The sequence below is a fragment of the Rhinolophus sinicus genome, linkage group LG03, assembly GCF_036562045.2.
Source record: "Rhinolophus sinicus isolate RSC01 linkage group LG03, ASM3656204v1, whole genome shotgun sequence".
Classification (NCBI taxonomy): Eukaryota; Metazoa; Chordata; class Mammalia; order Chiroptera; family Rhinolophidae; genus Rhinolophus; species Rhinolophus sinicus.
Window position 1 is genome coordinate 23,233,368 of NC_133753.1, and position 16,227 is coordinate 23,249,594.

At 36.6% G+C, this 16,227-nt stretch overlaps 1 protein-coding gene across 16 annotated transcripts in view; it reads right to left on the minus strand.

Annotated features, from left to right (window-relative positions):
* TTLL5 (tubulin tyrosine ligase like 5) overlaps positions 1–16,227 on the minus strand; it is a 240,495-nt gene that overhangs the window by 147,194 nt on the left and 77,074 nt on the right. For 12 of the 16 annotated variants that reach the window (XR_012494588.1, XM_019733592.2, XM_019733588.2 and 9 more), the window contains 6 exons: positions 15,452–15,565; positions 15,081–15,172; positions 12,604–12,666; positions 8,076–8,114; positions 1,544–1,701; positions 316–622 (listed from right to left, as the gene is read on the minus strand). Coding sequence is in view for 15 of the 16 variants with exons in the window: in XM_019733592.2 (XP_019589151.2) it covers positions 316–622; positions 1,544–1,701; positions 8,076–8,114; positions 12,604–12,666; positions 15,081–15,172; positions 15,452–15,565 (773 nt within the window). In the remaining variant the exon portion in view is untranslated. The remainder of the gene's footprint in view (positions 1–315; positions 623–1,543; positions 1,702–8,075; positions 8,115–12,603; positions 12,667–15,080; positions 15,173–15,451; positions 15,566–16,227) is intronic. The other 4 variants (XM_074327194.1, XM_019733593.2, XM_074327190.1 and 1 more) reach the window with 1 other exon arrangement.

The following is a 16,227-nucleotide window of genomic DNA, read 5'->3' on the forward strand; positions in this document are numbered from 1 at the left end:
ACATTCCTTTTACTGTGTCCTAAGAGGACTCCGCCCATATTGGGGCCACAGCCCCGGCTCTTTAAGTGAACCCACACTTATTTGTTCAGCCGGTGAGACCTGGGTTTGTATCCCAGCTCTGCCCCTTGGATAAGGAACTACTCTGAGGCTCGGTTTCCTTAGTAGTAATAACAGCGTCAGATCACAGTAATTGCCTCACAGGACTGCCGTGAATAAGAAACGAGAAACGACCGTAAAGCCACCAGCGCAGTACCTGGTACACAGTACAAGTCAGCTGTTATCAACTGCACTAATATAATTACAAAAGGCACGTACCTGAGATTGCCATGGTCCTGCAGAATCTGCATCAGGTTGAATTTAGGCTCGGGCTCCTGAGTCTCGATTTTGCAGCCCTGTTCACCTTTGTTAGTCCATTCAGAAACTTTCATGGCATTTTCTTGGGGAGAATTTTCTCCCATAACGGTCAAGGAGGGTGCATATTTGGCCTGCTTTTCTCCCAGGGGCCCTGCAAACTCCTCCTGGGAAGCTTCCTGCTCTTCATCTTCATGCTCGGATGCGACTTCTTCCTCCTCTTCACTCACTGTCTCAGCTTTAACATTCATTTCAGCGGGTTGGGTAATCACTAAATGCGAAGAATCACTAATGTTGCTGAAAAAAGGATTAAATTTTCCTCTCTCCCAATACCTCAGTAAAAACCCATATCCAAATCAGACCGCAAATAACATACGAAATTAATAGAGAAACATGTCGCGCTCCAATCTTATATAGTCTAAAAACCTAGTAATGATCTTCATTACAATGAATGTTTCTCATCATAACACCAATGGCTCTCTCACAAAGTAAGGCAGAAAAACATCTTAGCAATCGCTACAGTGTGTTAGAGGTTTTTAGAAGGGCACCTTTCATGGAGGTACAGAGAGCAGGGGAATATCTTTCCAGCCTATTTTGTTTCATTCTCCTTCTCCTTCACTGCCTTGGAAGGTCTGTGAGAACAAGGATCATATCTGTTTTATTCACCAATGAACCCCAGTGACTAACATGCCTGATACAGGCGCTCAACAAACGAGGGAAGGATGGAGAGAAGAGAAGTCAGCCAGTGACAAACAGATATGGGAGAACCTGGTAGAGAAAGACATTCCTCTTTCTCTGTTTATGTTTAAAATGTTTACACCATTCGGCTGTGTCAAAGGATAAACTGGACTTAATACCTAATCACGAAAAACCTGAACCATAACGCTCAGGATTCTATTAAACTTAAGCTAATATGATTTCTAAAGCATCAGGTATTATATGATGCTGAAATAAGAGCAAAAGCCAAAATGTACGCGCTTCAGATATTCTTCAATACAAATATTATAGGATGGAAGATTTAAAAACTTACAATCCTTTTGAAATTCAGTTTCAGAGAAAAAAAGCTATACAAAAAAATTAAGTATATGTGATCAGGAAGGTTCTGATTCATTGAGTGTTAATTAAGCAGCTGATGAAGTCAGTCTGGCAGGACCCAGACAATGGACTTTGGTGAAAGCTGACCGGCGCATACCTGGGTATTTTGGCCTCACTGCCCTCAATCTGCCATTCCGTCGTCTGCGTTTGCGCACCTCCAAAGACAAGAGCTTCCTCTCATAAAGAGCAGCATGCAGCTTGGCTTTTGAATTCACACTCTCTACCTTCAATTCTGGTACTCCATCAGTAGTTATTCTATGGGAAAAACACAACCTTCAGAAAGTTCTCGTCTTTATTCCAAGACTAAGCTTGACAGAAATCTATAATGATGACAGAATGAGCGTGGTAACTCTAGTGAATTCTAAAAGGTTTGACAGATGAATGGGAATACTGGAACCTATTATACATTAAACCTTCACTTAATGGCCTGTCTGAATTTGTTAAATATTCTGAACAAAAATACATCTGAAGACAATGTTTAAGTATTTCTAAATATTCAAGTAATACTGGCTAACTATTTTTTACAGAGATCATACAATGCTACCCTATACCTTATACTTTGAGAATGGGAGATATTTTAATTACCAGGCTGGGGGGTGGCTAGAGCTGTTTACTTTTTGCTATTCATTATAACTTAGAATTATACAAATGGTTTTTGAATGTATACAGTATTTAATAAATACACGTAGCAGAGGTTGAGATGAGGGGAGGAACTGATGATAATCTGTGAATATGGCAGCACAGAGCTGAGACTCACAGGGGAAGCATCTTAGTGAAAAGTTACCAAGACTTTAGGATGCACCAAGTCTCAAGCATGCCAACATGAGGAACTCTTCCCTTAGAGCCCACTTAGTTAGAGGAGTGGCGCGGAGAGGCACAGGGAGCCTTAGGTGTTGAGTACAGGTCAAGAGTCAGAGTCAGAGGCACAGACAAGGCCAAATTTAATCAGGTCATGAATGGGAAATGGGATGGGGAAAAGGGATGGCAGCAGCTGAGTTAGGCATTAAAATAAGATAAATCACAAATTAGGGAAGTGACAGGTATCAGGCCCAATCCAGACAAGCAAAGTACAGGGCAGCAGAGATAACCAGGTCACCAAAGAAAGAGACGGTTTTTGGTCATTGAGTCAGAAAAGAAGTACAAACGTTAGTGTCTGAAAGCACGCAGCCAACTCTGTATACTCAGAACTCAAGTTGTAACTCTCCTGAACTCTCTAGAACATAAAGCGTATCCCATTTGAGGTCAAGGAATCATCCTCATTCCTCTGGGAGTTTTCAGTCTGAGTTTGATGGAAAGGCTGTGTCTTTTGGTCTATTTAGGACTTTTAGGGATTTCTGTGTGGATGGACTGGATAGTAAATCTTTTCGAGGCCTTCTCTCTAGAACAGGAAGATGAGCTAAGAACAGGGAGGGTCCTGACGTCAGGGGCAGAAACAGGAAGCAAAATAATGAACTTCAAAAATAGTTCACACTCAGCTTATGAAGTCCCAACAACTGAATATTGCTCCACCTCCTCTCTTCTCTCTCTCTCTCTCTCTCTCTCTCTCTCTCTCTCTCTCTCTCTCTCTCTCTGTCTCTTTCACACACACACACACAATTGTGAAAATCAATTTTTAGATAATTAAATAATAAAGAGAATAAAACAAATCTGATACTTTTAAATAACAACTATGAGCTTCTAAGAAACCCTGAATAGACAGATAAATCCTAACTATAATAGTACAAGGGATGGAGGTAGGAATGCTGGGAAAAGTGTGAATCTGATAAACAGATTTGTATGAGGGCAAGGAATATGGTTGTCTTGTTGATCACTGACTGTATCAGTGATGCTTACAAGACTGCCCAGCATACAGCTGACATACCATAAGCATTTTCAAATTAATAAACAATTGAATTTCCTACAAATAATTTCTAATACCTTCCAGCTACATCGATTTCATTTCACTTTGCCAACATTTTATTATGAAAATATTTAAACAAACCAAAAAGTTTACATTGTATAGTGAACATCCATTTACCTACTGCCTAGTTTCTACAATTAATATTTTACTATATTTGATTCATCATATATATCCAATCTTCCATTCTTCTACCCATCCATTGACCCACCTAATTTTTAAAGCATTCCAAAGTTGCACACAAACATCAGCGCACTTTGCGCCTAAACACTTCACCACGCATGTCATTAGTATCTAGAGTTCAATATTTATTTTGGGTTTGGGGGTGGTTTTGGAGGTTGGGGGTGTGAGCTAAAAACTACACACAGTGAAATACCCAAATACTAAATTTCCATTTGATGAGTTTTGACAAATGCCTGGAGGTACATAACCCAACCTCTAATATTCAAGTCCCCTCAGAAAGTTCTCATACCCCTTGCCAGTCAAGCCATCTCTCACACTCCCAAAGGAAACCACTGTTCTGAATGTTTTCATCATATGTTAGGTTTGCCTGTTCTAGGACTTCATAAAAATGGAATCATACAGTATGAACTCTTCTGTGTAAGTGTCATTTCATTCAGCATGTTTTGGAGGTTCATCCATGTCGTATATCAGTATTGATCCATTTTTATTGCTGAGGATTAGTCCATAGTACGGATAATCCCCAGTTCACCTACTCACCTGGTGTTGGACACCTAGGCTGTTTCCAGTTTGGGAATACTATGAATCAAGCTGCTATAAATATTTCTGTACAAGTCATTTTGCAGTTATATTTTTCATTTTTACTGGGTAAAGATCTCAAAGTGAAATTTTCTAGGCTTTCTAAACAACTGCCAGACTTTTTCTAAAGTGCTTGTACCAGTTTATGCTGCCAATGACAGTTTATCTGAGTTCCATTAGATCCACATCCTCACCTTTGATGTTGTCAATCATTTCCCCCCAACTTTATGGAGGTATAATTGACAATAAAATTGACATGGCCATTTGAACTGTACAATGTGATGATTTGATACACTTTTAACCATTCTGCTGGATGTTTAGTGGTAGCTCATGATTTTAATTTGCAATTCTCTGGTAACTAATGTAAAGCACATTTTCATGAGCATATTGGCTATTCGCGTATCTTCCTTTTGACGGCTTGCCTAATCACTTTCTTAACAGTATCATATGATAACAGTTTTTAATTTTGAGGAAATCTAGCTTATCATTTTTTCCTCTTGGTTTACTGCTTTACTGTCAAAAAACTTTGGCCAAGCCCAAAGTCACAAACATATTTTCCTCAAGAAGTTTTATAATAATAGGTTTTATGTTTCTATCTATAAATCACCTCCCATTTTTTATGGGAGACAGAGGTTAAGGTTCATTTTTAAAAACATGACAGCTAGCCAGTTCTAGCCCCATTTGTTAAAAAGCTTCCTTTCTCCTATTGGATTACTTTTGTTTAAAGTCAAATGGTTATATATATATATATATATATATATATATATATATATATATATATATATATATATATATATCTGGATCTATTTCTGGGCTTTTTTTCCTGTTCCACTGATCGATTTGCCACAGTTTTGATTACTACAGCCTTACAGTGTTTCTTTAAGTCAAGTATTCTAAGTTTTTCCCAAGATTACTTTGGATATTCTAAGTCCTTTGCATTTCCACATAAATAAATAAAAAGAAAAAACAGTTTGTCAATTTCTACAAAAAATCTACCAGAATAACAATTGGGATTGTACTGGATTTTTAGATCAATTTGGAGAGAATGGATATTTACAATATTAAGTCTTCTAATCCATGATCATGGCATTTCTCTCTACTTATCTAGATCTTCCTTAATCTCTTTCAGTAATATTTAGTAGCTTTTACTGTGTAATATTGAATATATTTTGTTAAATTTATCCCTAAAATTTCATATTTTCAAATGGCATTTTATAAATAGAATTTTAAATTTCACATTCCAATTATTTACTGCTGGCATAGTAAATTTTTTTTTTTTTTTTTTTTAGTATACTGACCGTGTATCCCAAGACCTTGCTAAGTGCACTTATATGTTTTTGTATTCTGTAGATACCTTGGGATTTTCTACTAACCTGATCATGTCATCCAAGAATAAAGACATGCAACTTCTTCCTTTCCAATCTGTATGCCTTCTATTTCTCCCCCCCCGCCCCCCACTTTGTTGTACTGCTTAGGACCTCCAGTACAAAAGGAGTACAAGTGGTGACAGCAGACATCTTGCCTTACTACTAATCATAGGAGTGAAGCCTTCAGTATTTCACCTTTCAGTACGATCTCAGAAATAGGTTTTTCACAGAAAGCCTTTATCAGACTGAAGCAGTTCCCTTCTATTCCTGATTTGCTAAGAGTTTTTCTCATAAATATGTTAAATTTCACCAGAGGCTTTTTATTGCATCAAATAAAATGATCGTCTGGCTTTTTTCCTTTATTTAATATGGTGAATTACACTGACTAATTTTCAAACGTCAAACCAACCTTGCATTACTGGGGGGGGGAAAAGCTCACTTCAGTCATATGTATGATCCTTTTTATATATTGGTGGGTTCTATTTGTTAATATTCTTTTAAGAAATTTTGAGTCTATATTCATAACGACAGTAGCCTATAATTTTCTTTGTTTTTAGAGTCTTTGTCAGGTTTTGGTGTCATAGTTATGCTGGCATCGTAAAATAAATTGGGAAGTGTCTCTTCCTAGATTTTTTAGAGAGTTTCTGTATGACTGGTGCTTTTCTTCCTCAAAAGCTTAACAGGAGCTCACTAGTGAAACTACTGGGCCAGGAGTTTTCTTTGTAGGAAGGTTTTTGATTACAAATTCAATATTCTGAATAGGTATATGACTATTTATAATTTCTATTTCAGTTTGTGTCAGTTTTGTTAAGTGTTCCTTCCCCACAAGGAATTCGAACACTTCATCTAAATTGTCAAAGCAATGGAATAAGGTTCCCTTAACATCTTTTTTAAATCTGTAGGCTCTATAGTTCTAGCTCCTCTTTCCTATCTCATATTGGTAATTAGTCTTCTCTGTTTTTTCCAGATCAGTCTACCTAAGAGTTTATCAATTCTGCTATCTTATCAATGAACAATTTTGGATTTTATTAATTTTCTTTATTATTTGTCTTTTATTTGACTTCTGCACTTTAATATTTTTTCTTCTACTTACTTTGGGTTACCTTCCTTTTTCTAGTTTCATAAAATGGATATTAGATCAGCAATTTAGTCTTTTTTTTCCTAACATAAGCATTTAAAACTATAAAATTTCACCCGAAAAACTCCCATATCACACATTTTAATGTATATTTTTATTATCATTCAGCTCAAAATATTTTCTAATTTCCTCTAAGATTTCTTCCTTGACCCATGGATTATTTAGAAATGTTTTGTTTAATTCCTAACTATTTGAAGAGTTTCTATTGTTAGTGATTTTTAATTCCATTGTGGGTAAGGAACATACTCTGTATGATTTTAATCCTTTTAAATGTATTAAGACTTGTTTCATGTTCCAGCATATAATCTGTCATATGCCACCTTTACTTTGCTTATACCTCTATACCACACACACAAAAAAAACTCCTCCTTACTGACGGCAATATAAAATGAGTGCCAAAAAAGTGAAAAAAAGGACAGAACTCAATGATCTTTAAATATTCTTACTGCTTAAGAGTTTATCTTTTTTTTTTGGAATTTCCAAATTGATAGTATATACTCTAACATGCATATCCTTGACTAAAAACTGGAGAAAATTTATAAGCTAAGTGTAACTTTATTTGGAAACAAGCTACAAACTTGATTTCTCAGTTTTTCCTCAATTAAATAGCAAGCAAAATGATTTTCTTCTTTAAAGAAAAATTAGGTTTACATTTCAAAAGATTTGGATGAAAAATCAAGTTTATCTTCATTCTTAAACGTAAAACAAAAAGCTAGATATAGGACGTTTCTTTCTTGTTGTCATTTTTCTTTTTAAAGAGATACAAAGGGGATGTACGTAATGTCCCAAACCAGAGAGTATGTGTTTGGGGTTAAGAGTTTTTGTTGTGGTTGGAGTCTTCCATTGGGCAAGGCCATCCCAACCCTTCCTCTAAAACCTTTCTCTCCTCTGTCAAAATGAAGAGCCACAGGTACCGTGTTTCCCCGAAAATAAGACCTAACCGGAAAATAACCCCTAGCATGATTTTTCAGGATGACATCCCCTGAACGTAAACCCCAATGAGTCTTTTGGAGCAAAAATTAATATAAGACCCAGTCTTATTTTTGAGAAAACACGGTATTCTACACACTTTTACTCCTGAGGCAAACTGGAAGCAGCTTTGTTCAGTCCCGTGAGGTGCAGAGCTGTGTGACCCAGGAATGTCAATGCCAAAACACAACTTCTTATTTGAATTGAGTCTAACATGAGAGTGGTCTTGAAATCTTATTAATACTTTGGTCTCTCTCACATAGCCAAACAGGAATGCTATTATTATCAGTTGAAATGATACACCTGTAGTTATAAAAAAGTAAATCCCAAACTTAGTTTGTAAAAAGTTTCCACAGAATAGTGTTTCAGTAGAAAACATTTTTATGGTACTATTCAAGCTGAACCAAACTGAAAACGGTTATATACAGTACCATGCTTAGTCTATGCATGGTCACACACGTACACTGAAAGAATTTCTCAACTTTTAAAAATCAGTTACCGTGTTCTTCCTGTCAATAAGCTTCTTCTTGGGTTTCCCCTACAGAAGTAGAAAGGATAAGTGGGTTAGAGCCCTATGTAGACATTCTCTCTTGAGTTCTCTTGCACACGTGTGTGCGTTCTCTCTTTCTCTGTCTCTCTCCCCAGCCCCCTAAAATTTGTATCGCAGAGATTCAATGTGGAATTATGCCAGGGAAGCCATCTTGGGGGAGAAGCAGAGAGATGAATTAAAAACATGCTCAGTGTAAGCTTAAGGGAGGATCAATAAAAAACAAAAGGGACAGGACGAATGAATGTTAGAGAAAAAGCATTAACAATGACTTGCATTTATAGATCTAGTCCCAAGTCAAATCACACTGATTCTTCACAACAAGCAGGTGAAGAAGGTTATTATTAGCCTCATCTATAAAAAGAAGCTGGATAAGACTGTTTTATGACATTCCCAAGTGGGAGCTGATTGGGTTTAAATTTGAACCCAGGGCCCAGGCCTCACACTCCAGCGCTCTTTATGCTTTCACTGAACTGTGTTAGGAGAAGAAATCAATCTCAAGTCTCATGGGGTTCAAAAAGGCTGCTCATGAGAAACAGAGTTTCCACAAGTGATGCGCTCCATTGTCTATACACTAGAGTTGGGCTCTGGCCACAGGAAGCGAGTGCCATTTATGTTTAAATTTAAATTGGCTTTTTTTTCTTTTAAAACATTCTCTCCTCATTCAATTTCCTGTCACTTCACACTCTTTTGTTTTCTTTGCATTTCCCCAGTTTCACTTGTACTCATTTGTGAATGTGTATATTTAGTTCGGTACAATTGTATCACTGTGTAAGTGCATGTATCCACCACCACAAACAAGATACTGAACAGTTGCAGCACCAGAAGGTTGCTCCCCCGTGTTGTCCTTTTATAACCACGTGCCTGTTACCTAACCCCTGGCTCCCTTTACTCTGTTCTCCATTCTAAAATTTTACCATTTCAAAAATGTTACAAAAATGGAATTGGAGTACATGTAACCTTTGGTATTGGGGGTTTTAAAAGAGACAGATGCAATCAATGTCAAGATTTTCTATGTATAGAAAATCAAGTGAAAAGTGTGTCATCACCAAAATGTTTTCTTTCCCTTCCTATGTGTTCTATTCATGCTAATGTCCTGATACTGTCATCAGAAAGCCTCAAAATGATTTTAACTTTTTCATCAGATAATGGTTTTCTTCACGAATTTGCAATCCTGGCTTTACATTACCATCTCCTGGGCAGCTTTTTAGTTAGTACCAACACTTCAGTCTGAGAGTTGGGGCAAGGGGATAAATATGGTTCACAAGATTCCCCAGGTGTGACTAATATGGCAGGATTAAAAATACTGCCATACTATAAGGTAGTATGTAAGCTACTGTTTGCCAGGGCAGGATGGGTAATTAAGGGAGGATTGGGGGAGGGCAGGAAAGGCAGATAAAATTACCATAAAACAAATGATTAGAGAATTAGTTTGAAAGTCGTTCTGACACTAATACAATGGAATTTGGAAAAGGAAAACATCAATTCTGATCGAAGAGAACAGACTTATTGGAAGATGTTAGCTCTTGCAATAAACACACTTTCAATTTTAATTTTTTCAATGAATGTTTTTGTGTGTGTGCGTACTATGTGGTAGATTCTTGATACCGACGAAGATGAACTTAACAAAGTACTCAGTCTTGAAAGCTAATGTGTAAAGTCCACAGACGAGTTAGTAAACAGGCAATTATAATATAATGTGGGACTCTAAATCAGACTGAGGGGTAAAAAGGGCTGGGAGAACCTCCTCCTAGGCTGGGTAAGAGGATGCAGGACATAGCTGGAAGAAACATTTCGGGATGGGCTGAAGGTCATTCCAAGTGACAGTATATAAGGATAGGGAGCCTTGAAAAAGCAAGTAGCTATGGTCTGATCAGCCACAAGTTGTGTGGAAAAGTGGAGATTAGGCTAAAAAGGTAGTCAAGAGTAGATCATAAGGGCCTTTCTTTGCTAAATAGGAAAATTCAGGGGTTTTTTAATAAAAGTTTTTAGAATGCTTTGTAAGTGGAAGTGTTAACTGGGGCCTGAAGAAAGAATTCAGGGAGTGCACCAAAAAAAATTTAATTCTCTAACTGAAATTTAGCATTTTCTTCATATACATGTAGGAAACCATGAACAGTAGTACTAGTGTGCTTTGTTTCCGAAAAAAATAACATCTTTTTTCATATTACTTTAGAGTTGTTATAGGTGTCTCAAAATATTGGCAACACTTATCATATTTCTGAAACTGTGGTAGTTTTTAGACCCACTGCTATGTCTTGCTAGTGAATGTGTTAATAAAGAAGCACATATATATTATTACATCTCAAAATTGTTTTATTGTTATGCTACCCCTGGGAGAATGTTTCCTAATTTTGGCTATTGTGTTGGTCCCTAGATTGTCTGCTCTGCCTTCCTTCTCTCTCATGGGAAGCCCAAGTGTGGAAAGACCTAGCCTCAAGCACACAGCCCATGTCAGTTCAGAAACAGACTGATACAATCGGTGAGAAAACTACCTATCCGAAGCAAACAATCAATCGGTGAGAAACTGCCTATCCGAAGCAACAATCTGTGAGAAAACTACCTATCGAAGCAAACAATCAGTGAGAAAACTACCTATCCGAAGCAAACAGTTCATTACTTATAAATAGGACTGGACAATCAAAGATCACCAAATATTTGATGAACTATAATGCTATAAATTAGAAAGAATGACATGAACAACAGAACTAATGCACAAGAATTAAATATAGTGCAACAACAACAACAAAAATCCAGAAAGGAACTTTAAAAAAAACTAATTATGATAATCAAAGAAATGTCAAAAGATATTATATCCACAAACTATGAAAACTAGTCAAAAAGCAAAAAGAGTTCTTGGATATTAAAATCATTCTTGCCAAAATAAAAAAGTAAATTGAACAACCCTTCTGTGCTGGTCTTGAATAAGATACGTAAGGCTGAAATTTTTAGAGTTTAGATTTATTTTGAGTTTTACGAGACAAAGTTCAAGAAATCTCTCAGAATTTAAAGCTAAGAGACAATGAGATCAAAAGAAAAAAGTAAAGAAATATGGAGTATACAGCAAATGATCTAAAATTCACCCAGCAGAAGTTCCACAAAGAGAGGAAAGACAGGATGAGGGGGATTATTTCCTATAGTTGAAAGACTTAACTCATCAGACTGAAAGAACTCGTCCACTGCAAAACCAAAATAATGAAAAGTAACATACCAGAACACATCTTGGTAAAATATATGAACTCTAAAGATACAGGAGCCTTGTAAAAGTTTCCAGAGCAAAGGGAGAGAAAAAGACAGATTACACATAAAGAACTGAGCTTCTATATCGTCTAAGCAAATCTGAAGATTTCTTTCACTAGAAGCCACACAATGTAATTAATCAATGGTCACAACTACAAATTTACAGAGAAAAATTGCAAATCTCATATATTTCCTGATAACAGATCATGAAATTGCAGGAAATGGCTGAAATCTAGGTGTCTATTTTAAGAATTCTACAAATAAAGCACCCATACCCTGAAACTAATACAGGTTTCTCTAAATAACTAAGGTACCTTATTTTGAGAGTCAATTACTGAACTGTATTGTAAAGCACTTATGACTCAGGGGCAACAAAAGTCTGTGGGACTAAGCAGTTCCTGACTGCTGTGCTATGTGAATTCCAGTGTCTGTTTTCCATCATTTCCCCCTATTTCCCCTTGTATCGAGGTTATCAGTTGTCATTTCTTACAATTCTCAGTGTATTTATTTTGTGAATTACCTCCCCTCCACCTTTTCTAATCTGATCATTCTAATCTCTTCTAGTCTGGAAAACAGATGACCATGTCTGCTAAAACTGTGTCTAAAGAAAAAATGCACTGAGTAAAGACCTTCCTTTAAAAAGAATAAAGTTCAGGGCCTCTGATAAGATTGCTTAAAGATCTTTATGGTTTGAGTTTTTAAAATTAAAAGGATCTTTAAAATGTGAAGATCTTTATGGTTTAATCCCATTAATAATTGTTTTACAGTCCAAAGCACCAAGCAGAGTGCTAGACACTTGGTTAATACTCAATAAATATACCGGGGGCGCCAAAAAAATTTATCTACATGACTTGTATTCATCCTTTGTTATCGGTATATATTGACTATTACAATTTTAATAATTTTATCCTTTCTTAAAATGTATATCCATTGTTTTTGGCGCCCTCTTTATATTAATAAAATGGCATATTTGTTAGTAAACAGGTCTTCCCCATTCTCCATGAAGGCAGCCCAGTTATAGTTTAATATTCCTAGCCTCTGGAAACTTTACAAAGTGCTGAGAGTGAATGAATTCTTTAAAAAATGAGGTATTATACTGTGTTTTCTGCAAGGCCCTCCCTTTCTAGCAAAGGTTTTGCATGAGGACTTTTATAAAGCTTTTTTCCTTCTTTTGCATGTACTTTCTCCTCTAATTTTGTGATCTAGTCCTACCAAATTTATAAGAATAGCAAATCCCTACCTGTCCTGGAAGAGACGTGTTGCCAGCATATAATTCATGGAGGTCTTGTGTTCAAGATAGGAGCTGAAAGACAAAGACAGAGACTGGTTATTTCCTAAGCTGAGGCGAAGAAATAAAACAATGAATCAAGCACAGAAGTGACAGGTTACTTATATACCGTTTCTAAAGTGGCAAAGGAGGAGGCGGCTGCTCAAATTAAAATCATAAACTACTAGAGTAGTGGCAAATACAAGAAAATTAAGAGAATAGAGAACTTAATTGAGAAAATAAAAAGAAATAAAAGCAGTGTTTCTTGGATTACTAAACGGTGATATACTAAATTCAGAAAATCAAACAACTCCCAAAAAATCATACATAGCTGGGGGAAAAGGTCAGATGAAGCTAGGAATGGGAGGTGCAAAAAGGGCATGAAAACGGGGACAGAAGATTGTTGGAATCACGTTATTCCCCAAGAGCCTTCAACGGCTCCTTGACACCTATTACTAGAGGTATACACTTTCTCTTCCAAGCTCCCTAAAGTTGGCTATCTATACCCCCAATTCATTCCCTCCTTCTCCACACAGTTCCCCAACGGGAATCCTACAATACAGCCAGACAAGTCTCCTTACAAGCCTCTCACACCACATCTTCTACTGATCCTTTTGCCTCCATCTAGATACCATCCATAATCTGTTCCGCAACAAGCAGCTCAAATCTGCCCTATAACGTGAAGCCATCCTGATACGACCGCGCCAAGTCTATAGCGGTGCCCCTGTCTGAACTGCCCTGGCCTTTGCTGTATGTCTGAGTGCCTGTCATATACTGTCTCACACAGTAACATTTTTCTTCTTGGAAAGCAGCTTGATGCAGCAGGAAAAAAGTAGGATCTGGAGTCAGAATTCCTGAATCAAGCCCCACTGTGTTTTCATAGGCAAGTCACATTACTTTACTCAGCCTTACTTTCCTTATCATTAAAATGAGAATAACAATGATGTATATAAAGTATATTACAATTAGAAAGAGTTACATAATTCTGTGCTATTTTTATTATATGCATAAATAATATCTCCAAAATCATACTGTTAACTCTCAAAGGGCAGGGATCCCATCTAATAATTGTTTTATACTCGAAAGCACCCAGCAAAGTGCTAAACACTTGGTTAATACTCAATAAATATATATTAGTAAAAATCTGGTCAACTGGACTTCGCTAAAATTTAAAGAACTTCTGTTTTTTAAAAGCCACTGTTACAAAAGTGAAAAGGCTAGCCATAAACTTGAAGAAAATATTCACAATATAAATATCTGAGAAAGGACTTGTATCAAGAGTCTTTCACAACACAATAAAAAGACAAAAATCGTAAATTTAAAATGAAAAGAAAAAAGATACACAAATAGCCAATAGCACATGAATGCTCAGTATCATTATTCAGAGAAAAGCAAGTAAAAACCATAGAGATATGCTACTACTAGAATGCCTACAATTAAAAGCCTGACAATAACAAGTGTTGGCATGGATGAGGAGCAACTGGAACTCTCATACATTTTATGTTGGTGAAATGTAAATTGGTACTACCCTTAAATCCTTATCATACAACCCACCTATTCCACTCCTAGGTATTTATTCAAGAGAAATAAAATCATGTATCCATACAGGGACTCGTACATGAATGTTCATAGTAGTTTTCTTCATAATAGCCCCCAAATGGACACAATCCAAATGTTCCACAACAGGTGAATGGATAAACAAATTGTGGTACATTCATACAATGATACAGTACATAACAGTAATAAGGGATGAACTATTACTTTACACCACAACATGGATAAATCTCAAAAACATTATACCAAACAAAAGAATCCTGACACCAAGGAGTATATGCTGTATGATTCCATTTATATGAAATTCTAGAAAAACTACAGTGACATAAAGCAGATCAGTAGGTGTCTGAGACTTGGGGTAATGAGGGCGACTGATTGTAAAGGGGCAGGAGAGGACTTCTGGAGGTAATAGGAATGTTCTGTATCGTGTGGTGATTGATAGCAATAGTTAAATTGGTGTTTATATTTGTTAAAACTCATCATCAAACTACACTTAAAATGTATACATTTTATTGCACGTAAACTACAACTCCATGATTAAAAATAAATAACATACCATTTAGTCACATATACAGATGATAAAACAATTTTCTTTTCCAAATCAAGGTAAGAATAACCCCAAAATTTAGACAGTGTCCAACCCTGGGTTAGAGGGCTAGTTAGGAAAGAGGCAGAGGATTGAAAAATAAACTGGAAGAAGAGGAATAATGCACAGGTATGTAGATTAAATTACTGTTAGTGCTTTCATTCTTGGGTTGGGTAATATTCACATTCTCATAAAAATAAACAAAAAAAGAAAGGCACTATGTGGGGAGCAAGGACACTGTGTCACAATTAATCCAATTCTGTGGACCTGAGGGACGGATTGAAAAAGAAAAAAAAGGTAGTCACCTCACCCATATATTTCCCATGTCTCTGATGTAGGGAATATGCGAATAAATCCACCTCTCCGATCATTCTCTTCCTTCACCCTCCGCAAAACTTTTATCTGCATGGAGGGAGGGAAAATAAAATAAAATGAAAACTGGAATCCATGTGATTATAGGTCTGAGGAAGAGAGTTATGACCCAAGAATATGAAAAAAGCATGAGGGAGGAATTAATTCCACTTAAGATGCTGTTTTCTGAGAAGATATGTCCCCCATCTTGAATCTTTCTCTTTTCAATATACGTAAAATATTAGTTTGTTATGAATGTTATGAATAACTCACTAATTTTCACTGAACCCTGTGTTAACCCACAAAAGCCTGAAATGGAGTTATCTTTACCTCCTCCATTGACAGACCAAGCACAGAACCACCTAACTTCCCCGGCACCTTCTCCCGGGCTGAGCCCACAAGGTTTTTCATCTCCGCGTCACTGGCAGAGAGTGGACGGGAACGCTAAGAAGAAGGAAAAAGAAAAACAAACAAACAAAAAACATTTTTGTCATCTTTCTTCATTTCCCTCCATTCAGTCACTCGACGACATTACCTTTCCCAACATGCATAAGCTCAAATACAAAGCCCATTTTCTATAATTAATCTCTTAGTCTGAAACCCTGGAAAATAGAGGAAAGCTAGTAAAATCAAAGGCAAGAAAAGAGAAGAGTAGGAAAACACCTTGGGTTGAGAGAAACAAGCAGAAAAAAAAGAAAGATGTCTATATGTCTTTCTAACCTAATGGTTACTCCGAATCTTGGTTTAGAACGCATCTAATATTTGCAAGAATACAAGAAAAAAATCTGAAAATACCTTCAATATAAAATTAAGTGTGTATATATTTCAGTAAGTAACTACATTCTCTTCAACACTGGGGAAGGAGAATTAGAAGAACTGAGATATAAGACAGAAAACCAAGGAGCAATATATTAAGTCACAGATGAAAAAGTTGGGCTGTGGGATGTTTTGAACTTGAGGGGGGAAATACTGAGATGAGAGTCATCAGTGACACATAAAAGAGCTGTGACCAAAAGACTACAACTTGAGAAATACTGTGGCTGCTGGACGTCTAAGAGACCTGAGTCAAGGATGACTGCCCTGGGCATTCAACAGAGGCAAACAAA